Genomic DNA, 27,071 nt, shown 5'->3' with positions numbered 1-27,071 from the left:
CAAAATGTTTTGTAGCCCTTTGGGGGCTAAATGATAGGGCTTTAGACTTGTGCGTATTCACAACACCCTAATGTTTCACAGGGTCCTCCAAGTAGTACAAATTCATCTGTAGAAGGGGAAAAAGAAGGTGAGATATGGTTTGAGTCTTAAAAAGTTTTTAAAAAAAGTTCTGTGAGAAATACCATTCACCTTACTTTGTTGACTGGGGAGGAAGCACCACTGAGTCAATCATGTTTCTTGTTTCATCTCTTTCCTAGTGATCCGTCAACATGAGTACGGACGCGGAGATGCAAATCTACGGCAAGGCTGCCATATACCTCCGTAAGCCTGAGAAGGAGAGGATGGAGGCACAAGCCGCACCCTTTGATTCAAAGAACGCCTGCTATGTGTCAGACACCAAGGAGCTGTACCTTAAGGGTCTGGTCACCGCCAGGGCTGACGGGAAGTGTACTGTAACAGTCACGAATCCTGACGGCACTAAGGACGTAAGCCTGATTTTAAAAGTATTAAAGTTAGAGTTTATGCAAATACTCTATTTCTTAAAAAAAAAAAGAAGAATAATAATAATCAAAAACATGCCAATAGGCTAAATGAAATCAGTAACAAAAGATAAATTAAGAAGCATTGCTTTGTTTTGTTGTAAGCAGACTATAACCTTCAAACGTGGCATTTTTCATATTGACTAGTCAATGTCTGTGGGTGAAAGCAAAGTAGTTTAATTAAATGGGGGTATGTATGTTTTTAAGGGATTGAACTTCAATTATTTAATGATCAAAAAGCATTCAGTCATGTCCAGTTTGATCTGTGTAATCTAGATTTCTGACTGTTTCAGGAAGGAAAAGAGTTCAAAGAGGCAGACGTCTACCAGATGAACCCCCCTAAGTACGACAAGATTGAGGACATGGCCATGATGACCTACCTGAACGAAGCCTCTGTGTTGTATAACCTCAAAGAGCGTTATGCAGCATGGATGATCTATGTAAGAAACCAGCACATACACACAAACACACACACACATACACACACACACACACACACACACACACACACACACACACACACACACACACACACACACACACACACACACACACACACACACACACACACACACACACACACACACACACACACACACATACACACACACACATACAGTACTACATATAAATGAATGGTAGAAACCAAAACATACCAATACAGTAGACCCGCACAAGTATACCAAAGTACAACCACATCCTTACATAAATCCAGGTAAAAGTCCATCTGACTTCGTTAATCACCTAATTTAATTGAATCCCTTTCATCCAGACCTACTCTGGGCTCTTCTGTGCCACGGTGAACCCCTACAAGTGGCTCCCCGTGTACGACATGGAGGTTGTCAACGCCTACAGAGGGAAGAAGAGGATGGAGGCTCCACCCCATATCTTCTCCGTCTCTGACAACGCCTTTCAGTTCATGCAGATTGGTACGAGCTCTCATGGATGGATGGATGGATGGATGGATGGATGGATGGATGTCCATGAATGCATATGGAACTCAAAGTCCATAAGTGTTTATGGATGAACGGATGGAAGCATTGAATGAAATTTAAAAATGCTTTAGAGAGGTACACACTTAAAACAAATGGTTCTATGCACTGCTAAATAATCAGGACAGTGCTTTGGAGAGGCAGGTGGTCGAAGTGAAGAAAGGCCAACCCTCCCCCAAAATACCTGTTGGTTTACATTTCTTACATTCATAGCTAGTTATTCAATGCTCGCCTGCTGTAACCAAATGTCAACATATATTTTTGTTAGCATAGACCTTAATTCTCTGTAACATCCCACTCATCCCACTGTAAGTTACGTCGTAAGCAAGTATGCAAACAATCTAACTAGTCTTTGCCTTTGATTGGAGTCCTGCTGCTGACATCGGCCTCTAGCAACAAACAGCCTTCCCTGTTTCTAAACCGTGAGATGACACATGCAGCTCAAAAGCGGCAGGTAGCTTTGTGGTTAAGAGCGTTGTGCCAGTAACCGAAAAAGTCGCTGGTTCTAATCCCCGAGCCGACTAGGTGAAAAATCTGTCGAAGTTTTTAATGGTTCTTCATAGAACTTATATGGAGAAGGGTTATTTTTTCTGGTTAGTCATATTCTATTGTTAAAATTCCGTAGATTTTATTAATTGACAACTTGAATCAGGTGTGCTAGTCTAGAACAGCTGGGGGTTGCTACAGAGAGAATTGAAAACCACTGATTCAGACAACACTTCTCACTGACATAAGGCCAGACCACACGAGTCTTTCACAAGACAAGCACTGGCTGTATTCTCATTTAAATGAATGGCAATACACAACAGATTAGATCAACTGGAATGACACTCTCACTCACGGTTGCACAAAAATAGCTGTACGCAAACCACACCCCAAATTATTAGAATGAGCTGCCTCGCTGACGTTTTTGAATTATCGCTAAAAGAGGGAAAAACCACTTTGAATGAACCCTATGAATGCATCAATGTACCCATAATGTTGCTTGAGTATGATAAGCAATTTGTTTTTTGGTTACAGATAATGAAAACCAGTCCGTCCTGATTACGTAAGTTGTTTACTATAATTAACTTGAGAAGGTTTTTCTATTGTAATATGTTGGGTCACATGACATTATGAATGGATTAGGTCACTTGGTGTGATGAAATACATGACATTATGAATATTATGGCTATGTGTAATAATGAGTCGATGAGTGGGAATATTGGTTAATGATTTACTTATGTTAGAAAACAGGTCAACAGTGTATTTTTTCCAATGCTCGTCTTTCTCTGGCATATAAACCAGTGGAGAATCCGGTGCAGGAAAGACTGTCAACACCAAGCGTGTCATCCAGTACTTCGCCACCATTGCAGTGTCTGGTGCCAAGAAGGAAGCAGACCCCAACAAAATGCAGGTAGGTTGTGCTCATGTTTCCTTTATAACACATTTCCATTTGGTTGGCAGGATCAACTTTTTTTTTCCATCGGTGAATCCTGTTTCAAGAAAAGTGCCCAAGAAATTGAGAAAAACTAACTTTACCACTTTACCAGTTTCTGAGCAACTTGTGTTTGTTTCAATCAGGGGTCTCTTGAGGATCAGATCATTGCAGCCAACCCTCTGCTGGAGGCTTACGGTAATGCCAAGACAGTGAGGAACGACAACTCGTCTCGCTTCGTAAGTATGAAGGGCATACTGTGGAAGTTACCTTATATTGAAAAATGTATTTCAGTAGTTTCCTGTTGTTATATCAATAAATGTCGAACAAACTGTAACATTTAAAGGGGTCTTTCAAAGTAAAATGTTAGATTTGCTTTGTTGAACTATTTCTAACCCCCATGCTCTGCTATAGGGTAAATTCATCAGGATTCACTTCCAAGGTGGCAAACTGGCTAAAGCTGACATTGAGACCTGTGAGTTGGTTTTGATTGTTTCTCAAGACTTTCCTGAATTCACGCTGATTCTTTTTTGGAGATTGTGTCATCAAATTACATTTTATCTCATGTTCTCTCTCTCTCTGTCTCTGTCTCTCTCTCGCTCTCTCTCACTCTCTCTCGCTCTTTCTCTCTCAGACCTGCTGGAGAAGTCCAGAGTGTCCTTCCAGCTGCCCGATGAGAGAGGCTACCACATCTTCTTCCAGATGATGACCAACCACAAACCTGAGATTGTTGGTACGGCAAAAGTAGTGGTTCAGGGGAAATTATTCCCACCCAAATCTGTGGAATTTATTTTAGAAAAATCATAGTCCACCTTATGAATACTATTACCAGTGAGAACATCCAAGGTAACAAGGCATCTGGACATGGGTCAGGTCTTTGGGAAATATCTATCAAGTAATGCACTGTGATGCACAAGTCCACAAGTCTCAGTCCCCTCTTTTGATGCTATTTATTATATACTACATGTATCCTCTCTGTCGTAGCCGGCCGTGACCGGGAGACCCATGGGGCGGCGCGCAATTGGCCCAGCGTCGTCCAGGGTAGGGGAGGGAATGGCCGGCAGGGATGTAGCTCAGTTGATAGAGCATGGTGTTTGCAACGCCAGGGTTGTGGGTTCGATTCCCACAGGGGGTATGAAAAAAAATAATAATAATGTAAGTCGCTCTGGATAAGAGCGTCTGCTAAATAATGTAAATGTAAATGTATCCTTGAGTCCATCTACTGAGTAAAGGAGGAAGAGATACTGTTAAGGTAGGACAGCAGCATTCTAAGAGATTTAACTGACAAGCCGTTCTCCGTTGTCCACAGAAATGTCGCTCATCACCACCAACCCCTACGACTTCCCCATGTGCAGCCAGGGTCAGATCACTGTGGCCAGCATCAACGACAAGGAAGAGCTGGATGCCACAGACGTGAGTCAAACCAAGGGTTAACCAAACTCTGGAATGGGTAGGACCACCATTCACACCGAATGACCTGTGCAATTCCAAATTGGTGGCTGCTGGGAATTTATGTATTTTTTTTTGTTGTTAGATTCTAAATACCTTGTGTAGGTTAGGCATGTCCGTCAGGGCACTCTTCATGACTTCACACTTCACCTTGATGCACATGCATGTAAGACATCCACAAGAGAGCGCCACTAAGTGTCCTGTGAAAATGTGGAAAAATCATTTTGTGCTGTCATCTACTAGTGTTGGCCAAGCGTACTCATGAGGAACAGAGAAGACAGTCAAATCTATCCATCCCATTTGTTCTGGAGTGACCACAGAACTGTAGTGTAGTGTAACTGGGCAAACTACCGGTCAGTTCATCAACGTTGTGCTTCCTCTCTAATGCCAGGATGCCATTACAATCCTGGGCTTCACTAATGAGGAGAAGATGAGCATCTACAAGCTGACAGGAGCTGTACTGCACCATGGAAACTTGCACTTCAAGCAGAAGCAGCGTGAGGAGCAGGCCGAGCCAGACGGCACAGAGGGTGAGTCCCACTCATAGATATACAACATGTAAAGCAGACAGTGTCACTAAAACTTCAACCTCCAGAAATTATTTGAAATGATGGATGTGGGTGAAAATCAAAACCTAACCCACAAAAGAGTTTGGCCAAACTAAACAAGCGATCTTGTGTGCCTGAGTTTGTTGTTGTTGGTTCTCTCTCCAGTGGCTGATAAAATCGGCTATCTGCTGGGCCTGAACTCAGCTGAGATGTTGAAGGCTCTGTGCTACCCCAGAGTGAAGGTCGGCAATGAGTACGTGACCAAGGGACAGACTGTGCCTCAGGTAAGGCGACCAAACACAGCATCTACCATTTTCTGAGCACCGGAAATCTTTTGGGGACCAGTGTATATATATTTTTCTTTCTAGTGATGTTGTTTTTCCCCAAGCTCTTATCACCTTATCACTAGACATGTTCAATATCTCCTGTATTAATTTGAGGTATTATCATTGCAGGTTAATAACTCAGTCAGCGCTCTGGCGAAGTCTATCTATGAGAGGATGTTCTTGTGGATGGTCATCCGTATCAACGAGATGCTGGACACCAAGAATCCAAGGCAGTTCTATATCGGTGTGCTTGACATTGCCGGGTTTGAGATCTTTGATGTGAGTATGAGACCAGAACAAGACAATTAGTTGTGATTGAGATGGATTACAGCCGTGTATGATGTAATGATCCCTTTTAAAACTCCACCAACAGTACAACAGCATGGAGCAGCTGTGCATCAACTTCACCAATGAGAAACTGCAACAGTTTTTCAACCACACCATGTTCGTCCTGGAGCAAGAGGAGTACAAGAAGGAGGGAATCGTCTGGGCCTTCATTGACTTCGGCATGGACTTGGCTGCCTGCATTGAGCTTATTGAGAAGGTAAGCTGTCTGTAAGGATTATAATGGACCGCAACAGCAAAGCTCATAGGAGCGCTGTGTGAGGTATTATCACAGTGGTAGAAACGTATCTGACTGTTGAGAATTCAATACGTTTCCTATTATGTGCCTCTAAATGAATATAATCCTATAAAAGCATGTTTACTAAAGGAATAGATGCGATCCTAAATGTAAATATTACTAATTTCATATACATCTCTTTTTTCGTGAAGCCATTGGGCATCTTCTCCATCCTTGAAGAGGAGTGCATGTTCCCCAAGTCTTCAGACACTACCTTTAAGGACAAGCTGTATGCCCAGCATCTTGGCAAAACCAAGGCATTTGAGAAGCCCAAGCCTGCCAAGGGCAAGGCAGAGGCCCACTTCTCCCTGGTGCACTACGCCGGTACGGTGGACTACAACATCACTGGCTGGCTGGAGAAGAACAAGGACCCCCTGAACGACTCAGTTATTCAGCTGTACGGGAAGTCCTCAGTTAAACTGTTGGCCGCCCTGTACCCCGCTGCCCCACCTGAGGGTAAGACTAGCATACGTTACAACATTTTTTTTCAAGTCTTTTGAATGTATCGCAAATTCTCAGGCTTATTCACTGGGTTCATTTACTCATACAATAGGTGTTATTTTACACAATCTCATTGGCAGCATTTTGCATTAAAGATAAGTATGAAGTTAACCAGAGATTCTCTTATTTATATTTAGTGTGCTTGCTGAAGGAAAGACCATTCTAGATTTCTTACATACTCGTATTATTATTCCGCTCTCAGAAGTATACTTGTGTAGTTATATTGTACTTTCCCCATTTTAACAGATAACACCAAGAAGGGAGGCAAGAAGAAGGGTGGTTCCATGCAGACTGTGTCCTCCCAGTTCAGGGTGAGCTTTTGACATTTGTATATTCGTTCCTTCAAAAGGTGCATTGAATATCATAAATTATTTCTGATAAAATGGTTTGTAACCCTCTTACAGGAGAACTTACATAAGCTGATGACCAACTTGAGGAGCACTCATCCTCACTTTGTGCGCTGCCTGATCCCCAACGAGTCAAAGACTCCAGGTACCAGAAATATTGAGTTAAATATGACATCTTATCAGTACAGTATCAGTAACCTTAATGAACCAATCTTTAAGCTGTTTATGAGTATTAATAGAGACTTGATCTGTTTTACCAGGTCTGATGGAGAACTTCCTGGTTATCCACCAGCTCAGGTGTAATGGTGTACTAGAGGGTATCAGGATCTGCAGAAAGGGCTTCCCCAGCAGAATCATCTATGCTGACTTCAAGCAGAGGTACAAGCACACAAACCCAAATGTGCACACACACACATGCGCACGCGCACACACACACACACACACACACAAGCCCGAACACACACACACACAGATACACAGATCTGCTCCAAGGGTTTTCCCAACATCAAAACAGGCTTTTTACTTTTTTACGTAATATAACCAACCTATTACAACTTGACATTTGTTGAAACTGTCTCCTCGTTCAGGTACAAAGTACTGAATGCCAGTGTCATCCCCGAGGGCCAGTTCATGGACAACAAGAAGGCTTCTGAGAAGCTGCTTGGGTCCATTGATGTGAATCATGAGGATTACAAGTTTGGACACACCAAGGTCAGTCACCTACCCCCAGCAAAAGCTGACAATAAAACCCTAACCGTTCAACATCACACCAGTTGGCCTATCCATTTATTTTCTTTCTTTCTTCTTCATTTAACTCATGGAAAATGTGGAAAACATCATACAGTTTTGTTCTTCGATGTCATACATCACAAGTATAGAAGAGAAACTAAACTCATTATTCATCCACAACTGTACAATAACTTACAACTTATAAACAACCTATCCCACGGTTTGTTTGTAAGCATTGCAATGTTTGTGTTGTTTAAATCAATCTAGTGGTGTTGTTTCCAGTTCTGTCGCCATCTGACTGTGGTTCCGTAATTGACCATGTTAACCTGTCTCTCAGGTGTTCTTCAAAGCCGGTCTGCTGGGTGTCCTGGAGGAGATGAGAGATGAAAAGCTGGCCTCTCTGGTCGGCATGGTCCAGGCTCTCAGCCGTGGATTCCTCATGAGGAGAGAGTTCACCAAGATGATGGAGAGGAGGTGAGGAATAGTGGACATCTTGGCAAAAAATGTCTGTCAACAACCTGTATCTAATGCATTATGATTACATACGGTATATGCTGTGAGTTGTTCACAATGAGAAAGTATGACTTAAAATGCTCTATTAAAGCTGTAGTTTGGGATTTGGCAAGCTGTTCAGTTGCCATTTTCATGTGTGATATCTACCCATTAATTCTTGAAGAATATAAAATGCCTCATGAGCTTGCATCTATCTAGAGCGCAGTCTGTGAATTTAAGAGGGGTTACATTTCCCTAGCCCTATCCCTCAGCTGTACACAAAGTGGTGGGGGGGGCTCCATTTTTGTTGTTCTTCGAATTCCAGAATGTAGCTTTATTAAACATGCCACTCACCATGCCACTCACCATGCCACTCACCATGCCACTCACCATGCCACTCACCATGCCACTCACCATGCCACTCTGTCCTTTCTGTCGACCAGAGATGCTGTCTTCACCATCCAGTACAACATCCGCTCATTCATGAATGTGAAAACCTGGCCATGGATGAAGGTGTACTTCAAGATCAAGCCCCTGCTGAAGAGCGCTGAGACTGAGAAGGAGCTGGCCAACATGAAGGAGAACTATGAGAAGATGCAGACGGACCTGGCCAAGGCTCTGGCCACAAAGAAGCAGTTGGAGGAGAAGTTGGTGTCCCTGGTGCAGGAGAGGGCAGACCTGGCGCTCCAAGTAGCATCTGTGAGTGAGAACGACCCTCATAATTTACTCACACATGAACAACACAAAGACACAAACACAGACACACACACAAATCACACAGACAGACAGTGAGACACACACACACACACACACACACACACACACACACACATAAGAACAGACACGTACACTGTGACTCACTGTCTCCCCTAGAGTCTCCCTAGGGGAGCTAATTTCCTGCACTTCTACACATTCTGCCATGGGGCAGAGAACAGTTTACAGTTGTAAAGCTAGTTTCCTGCACTTCTACACACTTTGTCATGGGGCTGATGGCTGAGAGAAAAAAAATCCAGTTTTAAAGCCAATTTCCTGCAATTCTTCTACACATTTTGCCATGGGTCTTAAGAGAAAAAAATCAGTTTTAAAGTAATTTCCTGCAATTCTACAAATGTTTTGCCATGGCTTATGCTGTGTTCTTACGTTATCTGAGTGACTCAAACATTATAACAAAATGTTTGACATTTTTGGAATTTTAGATTCTACCTGACTGTCAAGTTTTTATTTTGGTGATAGATGATACTATAAAAAAAAATATATATATAGCTCTATTATATTTTAACACTTTAGTCATTTAAGATTAAACTGAAGAACGTTTTACCATCCCTAAAATAAAAAATAAAAATAAAAATTTGGGGGAGTGGCAACAACTAAATGAACATAGGGGAAACACTGCTGTGTTGTATGTGCTAACTCACATTTATTTGTGTTACCCATGTTACATATATATTTCAAGCATATATATTGATTTGCTCTGACCTATTTGACTAAATTAAGTCTATATTTGGATACACAAAGTGAGGCCGTAGATTTTTTTCTCCCTGTTCTGAAACCAGGATTCAGAGAATCTAAACGATGCTGAGGAAAGGTGCGAGGGGCTCATCAAGAGCAAGATCCAGCTGGAGGCCAAACTCAAAGAGACGACCGAGAGGCTGGAGGATGAGGAGGAGATGAACGCTGAGTTGACTGCCAAGAAGAGGAAGCTGGAGGATGAGTGCTCTGAGCTGAAGAAGGACATTGATGACCTGGAGCTCACCCTGGCCAAAGTGGAGAAGGAGAAGCACGCCACTGAAAACAAGGTCTCGTAGACAGTCTAACCATCCAAACAAAAATCTACTCAAAACATAGTTAAACAGAAATGGATTTCAAGTTGTTTTGTAGGTGTAGGGAAATGAAGACACAAAATAGTGGAATTTCAGATGCAGTTTTTCTCCGCACATTCAATACATGTTCTGTTCCCCCTCATTTATGACTTACATTCAGTACACTGGCATGGTGTACAGCGCCATTTAGTGTTGAATAGTACAGTACTTGTTGACACAATTATAATCTGAATGAATTTAATGCAATATATATCAAACTAAATCTCCCCTTCGTGGTGAAGTGACCAAAGACTTACATTTGTTGTGGACGTTTTCAGGTTAAAAACCTGACAGAGGAGATGGCATCTATGGATGAGAGTGTTGCCAAGCTGACCAAGGAGAAGAAAGCCCTCCAAGAGGCCCACCAGCAGACACTGGACGACCTGCAGGCAGAGGAGGACAAAGTCAACACTCTGACCAAGGCCAAGACCAAGCTGGAACAGCAAGTGGACGACGTGAGTGGAGTTTGACATTTTGACCATGATTGTATGTAAGATGATATTATCTTCAGTTGGTTAGATTTGAACATTACATGTGTGTTTTTATCTTGTAGCTTGAGGGTTCTCTGGAGCAAGAGAAGAAGCTCCGTATGGACCTTGAGCGAGCCAAGAGAAAGCTGGAGGGAGATCTGAAACTGGCCCAGGAGTCCATAATGGACCTGGAGAATGACAAGCAGCAGTCTGATGAGAAAATCAAGAAGTGAACACAAACAAATTACTACAGTATTACCTGCCATATTGATCAACATAATGGTTGTTCTTGGCTTAGACTTGTAATTATGAATTAGGATTTGTATGTTTTTCTAAAAAGCAAAGTGAATGGTATTATATTCTCCCTTCACACTATCAAACCAAAACCAACTCTGCAATCGACGTGTTTGTGTTTCTTAGGAAGGACTTTGAGACCACCCAGCTCCTCAGCAAGATTGAGGATGAGCAGTCTCTGGGAGCTCAGCTGCAGAAGAAGATCAAGGAACTCCAGGTACAGTACAGGATCTAAGCTCCAGTACAGGAAAGCACACACCTGAATCGTTTCCTTAAAAAATGATTCTGGTAGCACACATATTTTCTGGTGGCTTCTGATGGCTCAGTAAGTTGGAAGATGGTGCTTCTTGCTGGTGCTTTTAACCGTTGTAAAGATGTTGCTTCTTACCGTTGTGGTTTTGGTTGCCACATTGGACACTGTCTACTGAAGATATTAGTGTGACTGGCTTTGTATTAAGAAATGTATGCAAAATATACATACTATTATTATTTTGTGAGGTTCAATTGTTTCAACTGTATTGTAGTGTTCATACCCCCTGCTCCTGCCCCCTGTTCTAGGCCCGTATTGAGGAGCTGGAGGAGGAAATTGAGGCTGAGCGTGCTGCCAGGGCTAAGGTTGAGAAGCAGAGGGCCGATCTCTCCAGGGAACTTGAGGAGATCAGCGAGAGGCTGGAGGAGGCCGGAGGTGCCACTGCTGCTCAGATTGAGATGAACAAGAAGCGTGAGGCTGAGTTCCAGAAGCTGCGTCGTGATCTTGAAGAGTCCACCCTTCAGCATGAGGCCACAGCCGCCGCTCTGCGCAAGAAGCAGGCCGACAGTGTGGCTGAGCTCGGGGAGCAGATCGACAACCTGCAGCGAGTCAAGCAAAAGCTGGAGAAGGAGAAGAGTGAGTACAAGATGGAGATTGATGACCTCTCCAGCAACATGGAGGCCGTCGCCAAGACTAAGGTGAGTAGTGATGTTTTAGTCAAGCAGTGTTGAGGAGGGTCAACTTCATTACCATTCAAGTGCACTGAAGTTGACAGGAGTCCCATATGTTTCACTAACAGGGCAATCTGGAGAAGATGTGCCGTACTCTTGAGGACCAGCTGAGCGAGATCAAGACTAAGAATGATGAGAATGTTCGCCAGGTCAACGACATCAGCGGACAGAGGGCCAGACTCCTGACAGAAAATGGTACCCATCAACAATGAACAACAAACCAAACCAATGTAGTTCACCTCAGCAGTACACAATAACATGTCCACATAGTGTCTACTGCACTATTCACCACCTAACATTGCCCTACGACACTTCAAAATACATTTTAAATCTTAGAGAGCAGAGACCCTATTAACACAATGCCCCTCTTTCCCTGCAGGTGAGTTTGGCCGCCAGCTGGAGGAGAAGGAAGCCCTGGTGTCTCAGCTGACCAGAGGCAAACAGGCCTTCACTCAGCAGGTGGAGGAGCTGAAGAGGCAGATTGAGGAGGAGGTCAAGGTAAGGGACCCAAAATGGACTCCACCTACCACAGTTTAGAGCCATGTCTTCGTGAAGACGGTGACTACGCCACTCTCAGAGACTGTTTTACTCTCTCTCTAATCTCTCTTTGTCTTTGTCTTTCTTGCTTTCTTTCCCAGGCTAAAAACGCACTGGCCCACGGTGTCCAGTCTGCCCGCCATGACTGTGACCTCCTGAGGGAGCAGTTTGAGGAGGAGCAAGAGGCCAAGGCAGAGCTGCAACGTGGCATGTCCAAGGCCAACAGTGAGGTGGCTCAGTGGAGGACTAAGTATGAAACTGATGCCATCCAGCGCACAGAGGAGCTGGAGGAGGCCAAGTGAGTTGCACACAACAGCAAAAACACAACTATAGGGTGGTAGTGGGCTCTGAGAAAATGTTAAGTCAATATGTATTGTAAGATTTGTTTCACAACAAATTGTTCACCATAAAACCACCCTCTGTCGTCCAACAGGAAGAAGCTGGCCCAGCGTCTGCAGGAGGCAGAGGAGACCATTGAGGCGACGAACTCCAAGTGCGCCTCCTTGGAGAAGACCAAGCAGAGGCTACAGGGAGAGGTGGAGGACCTCATGATTGACGTTGAGAGAGCCAACGCGATGGCTGCCAACCTCGACAAGAAGCAGAGGAACTTTGACAAGGTGAAAATTTATAAATAACCCTAGTGTGATATTTTCTGTGTGCTATTTGATCAATTGTTGTACAATCGTAACATATTTCTGATTCAAAACTCTCCATCAATTAGTTCTAATGAAAATCCCATGTATTTCCCTAGGTTCTGGCAGAGTGGAAGCAGAAGTATGAGGAGGGTCAGGCTGAGCTGGAAGGAGCTCAGAAGGAGGCTCGCTCTATGAGCACTGAACTCTTCAAGATGAAGAACTCCTACGAGGAGGCTCTGGATCAACTGGAGACTCTGAAGAGAGAGAACAAGAACCTGCAACGTGAGCATTTGACAGCAGTTCTATTTTTTGAAAATGGAGGGAACTGTAATCATCAAAATTACATCAAAATTACTATTACACCATCTCAGAATTGTTTTATGTACAGTTTAAAGTATTATTGTCTGAACTTGTAATCTGTATTCTTTCGAACAACCCAAAGAAGTAGGGGGCAATTCGATTTGCAAGACCATATGAAGTGATGTTATTAATGAACTGTTATTATGATTCAATGTCAACTTTAGTGCATTGGCGATATCCACTGAAAATCTCCCGAGCCTAAACTGCTCCTGTGTTTGTGTGTGCAGAGGAGATCTCTGACCTGACTGAGCAGATCGGAGAGACTGGCAAGAGCATCCATGAGCTGGAGAAGGCAAAGAAGACCGTGGAGACAGAGAAGTCTGAGATCCAGACCGCTCTGGAGGAGGCTGAGGTACAAACTACAGCTGTTTGATGGGAAAAGCAATTCCTGCTACAGTCCAATGCTTTCTTTATTGGTGTTTATTGTAGTCATATATATTTAATTAATTGTGTTATGCACATCCAAATACAAATGTATTGAACACAATTCGCCTGACTGCTTCTCTTTGTCCAGGGAACACTGGAGCACGAGGAATCCAAGATTCTGCGCGTGCAGCTGGAGCTGAACCAGATCAAGGGTGAGGTGGACAGGAAGATCGCTGAGAAGGACGAGGAGATGGAGCAGATCAAGAGGAACAGCCAGAGGATGGTTGACTCCATGCAGAGCAACCTGGACTCTGAGGTCAGGAGCAGGAATGACGCCCTGAGGGTGAAGAAGAAGATGGAGGGAGACCTGAACGAGATGGAGATCCAGCTGAGCCACGCCAACAGGCAGGCCGCTGAGGCTCAGAAACAGCTGAGGAACGTCCAGGGACAGCTCAAGGTAAAGGGACTGGGACATCAGGCAACAAAAATCTGAACATGGGGAGGGATTCGTTGTTTTTTTATCTGTAAAAAAGAATAGAAGAGAGGAATTTCAATAGAGTGGACTAATATACTGTTGAAAGGTATGGAAATTTGGGAAATTATTATCAATTAAAATGTCTATCACTGATCCTATTGCCCATGAGTCTTAATGAACCTATGTCATTGTGAACCCCAGGATGCCCAATTGCACCTTGATGACGCTGTCCGCGCCTCAGAGGACATGAAGGAGCAGGCAGCCATGGTGGAGCGCAGAAACGGTCTGATGGTGGCTGAAATCGAGGAGCTGAGAGTAGCTCTGGAGCAGACAGAGAGAGGCCGCAAAGTGGCTGAGACTGAGCTGGTAGACGCCAGCGAGCGTGTTGGACTGCTGCACTCCCAGGTACGGGTCAAAAGCTATTTATAATAAAACCTAGCACACCGTTTACACGCTCCTGGAATTCGACAGTGCTTGCTTTTGAGATTTTCATAATTCTGCCTTGTGACTTGTGAGTTCTCGAGAGTCAAACAAATGGTCTTGTTTCCTCCTCCAGAACACCAGCCTTCTGAACACCAAGAAGAAGCTGGAGACTGACCTGGTGCAGGTGCAGGGAGAGGTGGACGACATCGTCCAGGAAGCCAGGAACGCAGAGGACAAGGCCAAGAAGGCCATCACTGACGTGAGTCCTTATGATCTCTATTGAATTACATCAACTTGATTTTGTCCATAAGGGCCAATGGTAGCTGGGCTGGTTAACCACAACAAAGATCTCAGAGGGACGTTATGATTGGTGCAGTGTCGGAAATCCCAGACCTATGGGCAACAGCACTAGGTCTAGGAATCATGTCGGATTTTCTTGGCCAATTCGGGAAGGGTGCTATTTTGACAGACAACTCTCCCAACAAATCACACATCTGGGTAGGCGGGCTTTACGGCAGGACTCCGGACGGATTTTACGGCACTCAACTCCCCCCTTTCCTCTATCAAATTGACGTTGGTTTTAGTACAGACGAGTATGCTGGAACATTCGTACATTGTGAGAGGCAACCCGTCTGTCTAGAGAGACTATGATTGGTGCCAATCGGTGCATAAATTAAACAAACTACCATTCCAGGCGGCCATGATGGCTGAGGAGCTGAAGAAGGAGCAGGACACCAGCTCTCACCTGGAGAGGATGAAGAAGAACCTGGAGGTCACGGTCAAGGACCTGCAGCACCGCCTGGATGAGGCTGAGAATCTGGCCATGAAGGGAGGCAAGAAGCAGCTCCAGAAACTGGAGTCCAGGGTGAGTTAACAGCAGTGTGGATTGAAAGACTGATTGCTGGAAATGTATTTGATCATATAAAAATACACAGAAGCATTGATAACCTTAGATAATGAAAAGCTGTTGTTATGATTACAAACCCCTTCAATTAAAAATTTACCAGTACACAGGAACAGACAACATTGTGCCTCCTTGACTGAGTAGTAGAAGAAGATACCTCTGTTTTACTAAGATATGTGACGTCTTTCAACACCTTTAAATAAATACCTACGTCCATTTCTTCCACGAAGGTGCGTGAGCTGGAGACCGAGGTGGAGGCCGAGCAGAGAAGAGGTGTAGACGCGGTCAAGGGAGTCCGCAAGTATGAACGCAGAGTCAAGGAGCTCACCTACCAGGTAAGAGAATGTGCCTTCTTCACACACTTGACACAAACACAGACAGGTTTGTGAATAAAACGATGGGGAATTGATTCTTTGATCTTCTCCCACAGACTGAGGAGGATAAGAAGAACGTCGGCAGACTTCAGGACCTGGTAGATAAGCTGCAGTTGAAAGTGAAGGCCTACAAGAGGCAGGCTGAGGAAGCGGTGAGTCACAGACTTAGTCAAATACTCTGAAAGCATACATATTTTCCCCCTAGTAGACATTACAAAACTTCATGTCCATACCGTTTAGTTGAAGTAAGTGCTACTGCACATCAGTCAACAATGACTCAATTGATAACGGAAGTGTTATGTGTTACCAACTTAAAGGAGAGGGGGTTCAATATTAATATTAATATTGCGGTTTGATCCCCCGTTCTGCAACTCACTTTCTCTGCTGTATCATCTAACATACATTGCTATCTGTCAATAAAAAGCTTTCAAATACTTACGAAGTATATTTATTAATTTGTTACCTGAAGCTTCAAACTTTGAATGCTGAAGTTCTGCTCTCCTCTCTTTCCTCACCCAGGAGGAAGCAGCCAACCAGCACATGTCTAAGTTCAGGAAGGTTCAGCATGAGCTGGAGGAGGCTGAGGAGCGTGCTGACATCGCTGAGACTCAGGTCAACAAGCTCAGAGCCAAGACCCGCGAAGGTGGAAAGGTACTGAGCTGCTGCTAAACCTGACTCGTAGATCAAAGATGACCACATCAACAACACCTATGAATTAGCCTTCACAGAGGTCAATACGGACCTTTTACACTCACTGAAAATGTATTTAAGACCTCTAAGAAGCACATTTCAGGTAGGGCGATTTGTTGGTAATTTAAGCTGAGCACTGAGCATTAAATTCTTGATCCATTATATTATTTCCAAGTGTTCATACATTTTGTTCTATTCATGTTATTCAATACTGATCTATGCTTTTCTTTCGTCTTACAGGGCAAGGAAGCTGCTGAATAGACCAAATGTATTGAAGATCAAAGTCTTAACATTTTCCTGTGTTGCATAAAATATGATTTTCATGGTTAAATGTTTTGCGTTGATTAAAAACATGTAGTCCTACGTACACTTCCTTTGTGACTGTGGATTTATTTACTCAGCTTTTTCATACCATAAAAACATTGTACTTTAATTAAAGGAGCAATCTGGGAATCCTAAAACAACAAAGCGTCACCCCAACAAAGCAATCACTTTTTTGGGGGGGTAAACAGCTGAGGGATGAGGCTGGAGAAATGTAACCACTCTCAAATTCATACTGAGCTATGGATCAAAGGACTGACCATCCATAACATAAAAATAATAGTTTCAAACCTTTACAGTCGGGAGAATTGGCCTATATGGACAGGCCCAAATTGAAATGTTTCTAAACAAACAAAATGAGAGAAGCATATACATACCATGGTAACAATTGAAAGGGAACACTGGAGATTGTGGGGAAATTCTAAGAACTAAGTTCTCAGGAAACAACAGGACGGATTTTTACATTTGAGTTTTGTCACAGATTATGCACACATTAATCTCCCGTGGACAGACTATGTAAACATAAATGGTAATCAAGCATCTGACCAAATTCCATGAGATTTTAGTTCTGGGTAAACCAAGATTCTGCACACATGAATGGGAAAAGGAAGGACAAATGTGATATTGATTTAGCATTAGCCAATTAGCATTTCCAACTGATTTTCGGCTGATATATAAACGCTTCCATAATGATTAGCGTTAAATTCCTGCCCCCTGTTGATGAAGTGATGGCAATACACATTATAGACACGCAACAGGCTTTTGCAAGGTTCAGACGGATACATTGACCTTTCATGAGGAAAACAGAATAGTCTGATTCGTTTTAAAAAAAATCATAAAAAACAAAACAATTAGCTAGCTCATTAAGAAAACTAAACCAATTAGCTAGCTCATTAATCATAATTATTTTGATTGAAGAACACTGTACGGTCCAAAAACAACACTTGATGACACATGACACTCATTCAGTGATGACTGATATTACAGCGTCTGTTACAGTCAATGACTGTGTGTATTCCAAACACATACACCTTTTGTGAAACGCTTCCTGTAGTGATGAAATGTGTCTCGTCACTAGATCCAATATGTGGATTGAATGCCTGCAGTGCCTAATGAAAGTCTACACACACCTTGCACAGTTTTCACATTTTGCTGCTGTAAAATTACATCAAAAAAAGCAATTAAATTAGATTTTTTTCTGACAGAGCTACAAAATCTACTTCACATTTCAAATCAAATCAAATCACATTTTATTTCTCACATACACGTGTTTAGCAGATGTTATTGCGGGTGTAGCGAAATGCTTGTGCTTCTAGCTCCGACATTGCGGTAATATCTAACAAGTAATATCTAACAATTTCACAACATATACCCAATACACACAAATCTATGTAAGGAATGGAATTTAAGAATATATACATTTATGGACAAGCAATGAGGCAATATGGACTTTCAGCTCCCTCCAAAGATTTTCTATTGGGTTCAGGTCTGGAGACAGGCTAGGCCACTCCAGGACCTTGAGATGCTTCTTAAGGAGCCACTCCTTAGTTGCCCTGGCTGTGTGTTTCGGGTCGTTGTCATGCTGGAAGACCCAGCCACGACCCATCTTCAATGCTCTTACTGAGGGAAGGAGGTTGTTGGCCAAGATCTCGTGATACATGGCCCCATCCATCCTCCCCTCAATACGGTGCAGTCGTCCTGTCCCCTTTGCAGAAAAGCATCCCCAAAGAATGATGTTTCCACCTCCATGCTTCACGGTTGGGATGGTGTTCTTGGGGTTGTACTCATCCTTCTTCTTCTCCAAACACAGCGAGTGGAGTTTAGACCAAAAAGCTATATTTTTGTCTCATCAGACCACATGACCTTCTCCCGTTCCTCCTCTGGATCATCCAGATGGTCATTGGCAAACTTCAGACGGGCCTGGACATGCGCTGGCTTGAGCAGGGGGACCTTGCGTGCGCTGCAGGATTTTAATCCATGACGGCGTAGTGTGTTACTAATGGTTTTCTTTGAGACTGTGGTCCCAGCTCTCTTCAGGTCATTGACCAGGTCCTGCCGTGTAGTTCTGGGCTGATCCCTCACCTTCCTCATGATCATTGATGCCCCACGAGGTGAGATCTTGCATGGAGCCCCAGACCGAGGGTGATTGACCGTCATCTTGAACTTCTTCCATTTTCTAATAATTGCGCCAACAGTTGTTGCCTTCTCACCAAGCTGCTTGCCTATTGTCCTGTAGCCCATCCCAGCCTTGTGCAGGTCTACAATTTTATCCCTGATGTCCTTACACAGCTCTCTGGTCTTGGCCATTGTGGAGAGGTTGGAGTCTGTTTGATTGAGTGTGTGGACAGGTGTCTTTTATACAGGTAACGAGTTGAAATATGTGCAGTTAATACAGGTAATGAGTGGAGAACAGGAGGGCTTCTTAAAGAAAAACTAACAGGCCTGTGAGAGCCGGAATTCTTACTGGTTGGTAGGTGATCAAATACTTATGTCATGCAATAAAATGCAAATTAATTACTTAAAAATCATACAATGTGATTTTCTGGATTTTTGTTTTAGATTCCGTCTCTCACAGTTGAAGTGTACATATGATAAAAATTACAGACCTCTACATGCTTTGTAAGTAGGAAAACCTGCAAAATCAGCAGTGTATCAAATATTTGTTCTCCCCACTGTACATATGAGATGAGTAATGCAAGATATGTAAACATTATTAAAGTGACTTGTATTCTATTTCTAAGTGGCCAGTGATTTCAATAGGCAGCAGCAGCCTCTAGTGTGCTAGTGATGGCTATTTAACAGCCTGATGGCCTTGAGATAGAATCTTTTTTTAATTATCTCGGTCCCAGCTTTGATGCACCTGTACTGACCTCGCCTTCTGGATGATAGCGGGGTGAACAGGCTGTGGCTGGGGTGTCCTTGATGATCTTTTTGGCCTTCCTGTGATATCGGGTGCTGTAGATGTCCTGGAGGGCGGGTAGTTTGCCCCCGGTAATGCGTTCGGCAGACCGCATCACCCTCTGGAGAGCCCTGCGGTTGCGGGCGGTGCAGTTGCCGTACCAGGCGGTGATACAGCCCGACAGGATGCTCTCAATTGTGCATCTGTAAAAGTTTGTGAGGGTTTTAGGTGCCAAGACAAATGTCTTCAGCCTCCTGAGGTTGAATAGGCTCTGTTGCGCTTTCTTCACCACACTGTCTGCGTGGGTGGACCATTTCAGTTTGTTAGTGATGTGTATGCCAAGGAACTTGAATTTTTCCACCTTCTCCACTGCGGTCCCGTCGATGTGGATAGGGGGGTGTACCCTCTGCTGTTTCCTGAAGTCCACGATCATCTCCTTTGTTTTGTTGACGTTGAGTGAGAGGTTATTTTCCTGGCACCACACTCCCAGAGCCCTCACCTCCTCCCTGTAGGCTGTCTCGTCATTGTTGGTAATCAAGCCTACTACTGTTGTGTCGTCTGCAAACTTGATGATTGAGTTGGAGGCGTGCATGGCTACGCAGTCATGGGTGAACAGGGAGTACAGGATGGGGCTGAGCACACACCCTTGTGGGGCCCCAGTGTTGAGGATCAGCGAAGTGGAGATGTTGTTTCCTACCTTCACCACCTGGGGGGCGGCCCGTCAGGAAGTCCAGGACCCAGTTGCACAAGGCGGGGTTCAGACCCAGGGCCTCGAGCTTAATGATGGCTTGGAGGGTACTATGGTGTTGAATGCTGAGCTATAGTCAATGAACAGCATTCTTACATAGGTATTCCTCTTGTACAGATGGGATAGGGCAGTGTACAGTGTGATGGCGATTGCATCGTCTGTGGATCTATTGGGGCAGTAAGCAAATTGAAGTTGGTCTAGGGTGACAGGTAAGGTAGAGGTGATATGATCCTTGACTAGTCTCTCAAAGCACTTCATGATGACAGAGATGAGTGCTACGGGGCGATAGTCATTTAGTTCAGTTACCTTTGCTTTCTTGGGTACAGGAACAATGGTGGCCATCTTGAAGCATGTGGAGACAGCAGACTGGGATAGGGGGATATTGAATATGTCCGTAAACACACCAGCCATTTTCAAAGTGAAAGAACATTTTCCAAATTAATTAAAACAATAAATAATTATAATGTCTTCACTTCGTGATCTGCCGTGGTCGGGAGAGGTTGTGTTTTCTCTAGCAGGAGGTAAGCTTGGCTTCTTATATGGTGTTGAGTAAAGCTTAAACCATGTATTTAGATTGTAGGTAGGTATTGTAGTTAGGTATTATAGGTAGTTTACTCAGGTAGTTATTGTAGGTTATTGTAGGTAATTATTGTAGGTAAGGACTGTATTCGGCGGACCCCGGCGAAGCACGAGGCTAGCTTACCCACTACTTGGACCAACAAAGCTAGCTAGCTAGCTAGCGGGTAGCTACTGGTAACTTTTAGCAACAGTGGTTAGTTGTTTCCAATGTTATTTCACGCTTAAGAGTACCTGTGATTGAGCCAGCTAGCCGCCACCATTCAGCTGTTTTTCTAACCTCATTATCATTAACGTTAGGTGGTTGGTAGCTGCTGTACTTAATTACGGCTACTGATTGCAGTCTGCCAGTTTGGCTTTATACATAGCTTGGGCTTTGTCGAGTAAGGCTTAAACTATGTATTTAGATTGTAGTTAGGTATTATAGGTAGGCATCGTGGGCTGTATATTATTAAGTAGTATAGGTAGGCATCGTGGGCTGTTGTGGGTAGCTGTTGTGTAGTTATTGTAGGTTACTTTTGTATTCGGCGGTGCCGGGTGTAGCACGAAGCTAGCTAGCTAACTCACCTCCTGGATTAGCTGGCGAGTAGCTATCAGCAACGGTAGCAACTAAAAACAATATCCTTTTAGCCAGCTACATTCGTTCGCAGCGACGCCGTTTTTCAAACAAAGTCAACACAGCAGCCATTGCTAGCTAGCCAACACTACCAGCTGGCTGTACTGTAGTAGCTAAATACAATATCTTTGTGCTAGCTACCCAACGTTTAATCATTGCTGCGTTATGAAAGGTAAGCTTGGCTTCTTATATGGTGTTGAGTTAAGCTTAAACCATGTATTTAGATTGTAGGTAGGTATTGTAGTTTGGTATTATAGGTAGCTTACTCAGGTAGTTATTGAAGGTTATTGTAGGTAATTACTGTAGGTAAGTATTGTATTCGGCAGACCCCGGCGAAGCACGAGGCTAGCTTACCCACTACTTGGACCAACAAAGCTAGCTAGCTAGCTAGCGGGTAGCTACTGGTAACTTTTAGCAACTGTGGTTAGTTGTTTCCAATGTTATTTCATGCTTAAGAGTACCTGTGATTGAGCCAGCTAGCTGCTACCATTCAGCTGTTTTTCTAACCTCATCCGAGGCATTAACGTTAGGTGGTTGGTAGCTGCTGTACTTAATTACAGCTACTGATAACAGTCTGCTGTAGTTTACAACAATTCTAATTTCTAAAGTGGAAGTTGGGAGAGTTTTATTCGGGTGGTTCAGTGAAACAATTATAGTTTCTGAGGTGGAAGTTGGGAGAGTTATATTTTTTTGGTGAGGGAGGCCTGCTCTCTCCTTTCCCAGATGTTTAGTTCATTTCATTCCGATCTCCTCTGCATTATTGTAGCCATCTGCTGCAGCCTGTCAACTATGCCTCTGCCTATCCCTGTTCTCTCCTCTCCGCACAGGCTACACAAACGCCTCACACCACGTGGCTGCTGCCTCTCTAACCTGGTGGTCCCTGCACGCACCACACACCTGGAGTTCCAGGTCTCAGGCAGCCTCTGGAACTGCCGTTCTGCCGCCAACAAGGCTGACTTCATCCCAGCCTATGCTACCCTCCAGTCCCTCGACTTCCTGGCGCTGACGGAAACATGGATTACCACTGAAAACACTGCTACTCCTACTGCTCTCTCCTCGTCTGACCATGTGTTCTCGCATACCCCGAGAGCATCTGGTCAGAGGGGTGGTGGCACAGGAATCCTCATCTCTCCCAAGTGGTCATTCTCAATTTTTCCCCTAACCCATCTGTCTATCTCCTCATTTGAATTCCACGCTGTCACAGTCACTAGCCCATTTAAGCTTAATATCCTTGTCATCTATCGCCCTCCAGGTTCCCTTGGAGAGTTCATCAATGAGCTTGACGCCTTGATAAGTTCCTTTCCTGAGGATGGCTCACCCTTCACAGTTTTGGGAGATTTCAACCTCCCTACGTCTACATTTGACTCATTTCTCTCTGCCTCCTTCTTTCCACTCCTCTCCTCTTTTGACCTCACCCTCTCACCATCCCCCACTCACAAGGCAGGCAATACGCTTGACTTCATCTTTACTAGATGTTGCTCTTCTACTAATCTCACTGCAACTCCCCTCCATGTCTCCGACCACTACTTTGTATCCTTTTCTCTCTCGCTCTCCTCCAACACTACTCACTCTGCCCCTACACAGATGGTAACGCGCCGCCGCAACCTTCGCTCTCTTTCTCCCACTACTCTCTCCTCTTCCATCCTATCATCTCTTCCCTCTGCTCAATCCTTCTCCCTCCAATCTCCTGATTCTGCCTCCTCAACCCTCCTCTCCTCCCTTTCTGCATCCTTTGACTCCCTGTGTCCCCTATCCTCCCGGCCGGCTCGGTCCTCCCCTCCAGCTCCGTGGCTTGATGACTCATTGCGAGCTCACAGAACAGAGCTCCGGGCAGCTGAGCGGAAATGGAAGAAAACTAAACTTCCTGCCGACCTGGCATCTTTTCACTCCCTCCTCTCTACATTTTCTTCATCTGTTTCTGCTGCTAAGGCCACTTTCTACCACTCTAAATTCCAAGCATCTGCCTCTAACCCTAGGAAGCTCTTTGCCACATTCTCCTCACTGCTGAATCCCCCCCTCCTCCCTCTCTGTGGATGACTTCGTCAACCACTTTGAAAAGAAGGTTGACGACATCCGATCCTCGTTTGTTAAGTCTAATGACACTGCTGGTCCTGCTCACACTGCCCTACCCTATGCTTTGACTTCTTTCTCCCCTCTCTCTCCAGATAAAATCTTGCGACTAGTGACTGCAGGCCGCCCAACAACCTGCCCGCTTGACCCCATCCCCTCCTCTCTTCTCCAGACCATCTCCGGTGACCTTCTCCCCTACCTCACCTCGCTGATCAACTCATCCTTGACTGCTGGCCATGTCCCTTCCGTCTTCAAGAGAGCGAGAGTTGCACCCCTTCTCAAAAAAACCAACACTCGATCCCACTGATGTCAACAACTACAGACCAGTATCCCTTCTTTCTTTTCTTTCCAAAACTATTGAGCGTGCCGTCTTTAGCCAACTCTCTTGCTATCTCTCTCAGAATGACCTTCTTGATCCAAACCAGTCAGGTTTCAGGACTGGTCATTCAACTGAGACTGCTCTTCTCTGTGTCACGGAGGCTCTCCGCACTGCTAAAGCTAACTCTCTCTCCTCTGCTCTTGTCCTTCTAGACCTGTCTGCTGCCTTTGATACAGTGAACCATCAGATCCTCCTCTCCACCCTCTCCGAGCTGGGCATCTCCGGCGCGGCTCACTCCTGGATTGCGTCCTACCTGACCGGTCGCTCCTACCAAGTGGCGTGGCGAGAAGCTGTCTCCGCACCACGTGCTCTCACCACTGGTGTCCCCCAGGGCTCAGTTCTAGGCCCTCTCCTTTTCCTCCCTATACACCAAGTCACTTGGCTCTGTCATATCCTCACATGGCCTCTCCTATCATTGCTACGCTGACGATACACAATTAATCTTCTCCTTTCCCCCTTCTGATAACCAGGTGGCGAATCGCATCTCTGCATGTCTGGCCGACATATCAGTATGGATGACGGATCACCACCTCAAGCTGAACCCTGGCAAGATGGAGCTGCTCTTCCTCCCGGGGAAGGACTGCCCGTTCCATGATCTCGCCATCACGGTTGACAACTCTGTTGTGTCCTCCTCCCAGAGTGCGAAGAGCCTTAGCGTGACCCTGGACAACACCCTGTCGTTCTCCGCTAACATCAAGGCGGTGACCCGATCCTGCAGGTTCATGCTCTACAACATTTGGAGAGTACGACCCTGCCTTACACAGGAAGCGGCACAGGTCCTAATCCAGGCACTTGTCATCTCCCGTCTGGATTACTGCAACTCGCTGTTGGCTGGGCTCCCTGCCTGTGCCATTAAACCCCTACAACTCATCCAGAATGCCGCAGCCCGTCTGGTGTTCAACCTTCCCAAGTTCTCTCACGTCACCCCCCTCCTCCGCACACTCCACTGGCTTCCAGTTGAGGCTCGCATCCGTTACAAGACCATGGTGTTTGCCTATGGAGCAGTGAGGGGGAACGGCACCTCCGTACCTTCGGGCTCTGATCAGTCCCTACACCCAAACGAGGGCATTGCGTTCATCCACCTCTGGCCTGCTGGCTCCCTTCCTCTGCGGAAGCATAGTTCCCGCTCAGCCCAGTCAAAACTGTTCGCTGCTCTGGCACCCCAATGGTGGAACAAGCTCCCTCACGACGCCAGGACGGCGGAGTCACTCACCACCTTCCGGAGACATTTGAAACCCCACCTCTTTAAGGAACACCTGGGATAGGATAAAGTAATCCTTACCCCCCCAAAAAAAATACAAATAAATAAAAAAGTAAAAAGTATATAAAAAAAAATATATTTTTTTAAAAGTATAATTGTAAAGTGGTTATCCCACTGGCTATAGGGTGAATGCACCAATTTGTAGTCGCTCTGGATAAGAGCGTCTGCTAAATGACGTAAATGTGCCCTTGAGCAAGGCACTTAACCCTAATTGCTCCTGTAAGTCGCTCTGGATAAGAGCGTCTGCTAAATGACTAAAATGTAAATGTAAATGTAATTGCGTGTGTATTGATTACCTATGTCTTCACACCCCAGAAGTAATACTTAGTGGAAGCTCCTTTGGCAGCCATTACGGCTGTGAATCGTTTTAGAATAAAGATTATACCAACTTTGCACAACTTTTAGGATAACTCTTTAACAACTTTGCACAACTCTTAGAGCAATATACAAGCCAAATCCATTGTTTTCTTCCAAATTGCTCAGCTCAGTACGTTTGGTTGGGAATGATTGATAGACAAGCTCAGTACGTTTGGTTGGGAATGATTGATAGACAAGCTCAGTACGTTTGGTTGGGAATCATTGATAGACAAGCTCAGTACGTTTGGTTGGGAATGATTGATAGACAAGCTCAGTACGTTTGGTTGGGAATCAATGATAGACAAGCTCAGTACGTTTGGTTGGGAATCAATGATAGACAAGCTCAGTACGTTTGGTTGGGAATCAATGATAGACAAGCTCAGTACGTTTGGTTGGGAATCAATGATAGACAAGCTCAGTACGTTTGGTTGGGAATCAATGATAGACAAGCTCAGTACGTTTGGTTGGGAATCAATGATAGACAAGCTCAGTACGTTTGGTTGGGAATCAATGATAGACAAGCTCAGTACGTTTGGTTGGGAATCAATGATAGACAAGCTCAGTACGTTTGGTTGGGAATCAATGATAGACAAGCTCAGTACGTTTGGTTGGGAATCAATGATAGACAAGCTCAGTACGTTTGGTTGGGAATCAATGATAGACAAGCTCAGTACGTTTGGTTGGGAATCAATGATAGACAAGCTCAGTACGTTTGGTTGGGAATCAATGATAGACAAGCTCAGTACGTTTGGTTGGGAATCATTGATAGACAGCTACAGTCGCTAGTGAAAGTCTACACGCCCCTTGCACAGTCTTCACATTCTTCTGCCTTAAAACTAAATCTAAAAAGGGATTAAATTCGATTTTCATCCTATCGATCTACACAACCTACTACACAATTTCAAAGTAAAATAAAAATTATAGAAAATGTTCCAAATTACTAAGAAATATAAAATTAGGATGTACTGATTGCATCTGTCTTCACACCCCAGAGTTAATACTTGGTGGAAGCACCTTTGGTAGCCATTACAGCTGTGAATCATTTTGAATCAGATTCTACCAACTTTGCACAACTCTTAACTCTACATATATACATTGTTTTTGTCTAAATTGCTCAGCTCAGTAAATTTGGTTGTGAATCATTGATGGACAACAATATTCAAACCTTGTCTTTGATTTTCAAGCTAATTTAAATCAGGACCAGTGGCGACCCGTCATTCAGGGCAGGTGGGGCAGAGTCCCACCTGTTTTGAGCCCCACCTGTTTACCAAAAAAAGAAATAATGTTTTTTTTGTTGCTTGTTTTGCATGTTATTTTGGCATTAATATACAGTTGAAGTCGGAAGTTTACATACACCTTAGCCAAATACATTTAAACTCAGTTCTTCACAATTCCTGACATTTAATCCTAGTAGAAATTCCCTGTTTTAGGTCAGTTAGGATCACCACTTTATTTTAAGAATGTGAAATGTCAGAATAATAGTAGAGAGAATTATTTATTTCAGCTTTTATATA

At 44.3% G+C, this 27,071-nt stretch overlaps 1 protein-coding gene across 1 annotated transcript; it reads left to right on the top strand.

Moving 5' to 3' along the window:
* The first annotated feature begins 257 nt into the window (after window positions 1–257).
* Window positions 258–16,699, top strand: LOC121530756 (myosin heavy chain, fast skeletal muscle-like). Its single transcript, XM_041835976.2, has 39 exons — window positions 258–485; window positions 833–979; window positions 1,312–1,468; window positions 2,552–2,579; window positions 2,819–2,927; window positions 3,095–3,187; window positions 3,363–3,423; window positions 3,583–3,681; window positions 4,258–4,361; window positions 4,789–4,927; window positions 5,111–5,229; window positions 5,401–5,550; window positions 5,645–5,815; window positions 6,046–6,349; window positions 6,641–6,705; window positions 6,799–6,886; window positions 7,002–7,119; window positions 7,329–7,452; window positions 7,808–7,944; window positions 8,406–8,661; window positions 9,516–9,758; window positions 10,100–10,276; window positions 10,375–10,520; window positions 10,712–10,802; window positions 11,144–11,533; window positions 11,635–11,761; window positions 11,946–12,064; window positions 12,205–12,401; window positions 12,537–12,720; window positions 12,855–13,020; window positions 13,326–13,450; window positions 13,613–13,921; window positions 14,141–14,344; window positions 14,496–14,621; window positions 15,057–15,227; window positions 15,497–15,601; window positions 15,697–15,792; window positions 16,160–16,291; window positions 16,571–16,699. Exons 1-39 carry the CDS (start codon window positions 270–272, stop codon window positions 16,589–16,591), a joined length of 5,814 nt encoding a protein of 1,937 aa, XP_041691910.2. The 5' UTR covers window positions 258–269; the 3' UTR covers window positions 16,592–16,699.
* Window positions 16,700–27,071: the final 10,372 nt, after the last annotated feature.

Source organism: Coregonus clupeaformis, chromosome 18 (assembly GCF_020615455.1).
Source record: "Coregonus clupeaformis isolate EN_2021a chromosome 18, ASM2061545v1, whole genome shotgun sequence".
Lineage (NCBI taxonomy): Eukaryota > Metazoa > Chordata > Actinopteri > Salmoniformes > Salmonidae > Coregonus > Coregonus clupeaformis.
This window is presented reverse-complemented; position numbering and strand designations above follow the sequence as displayed.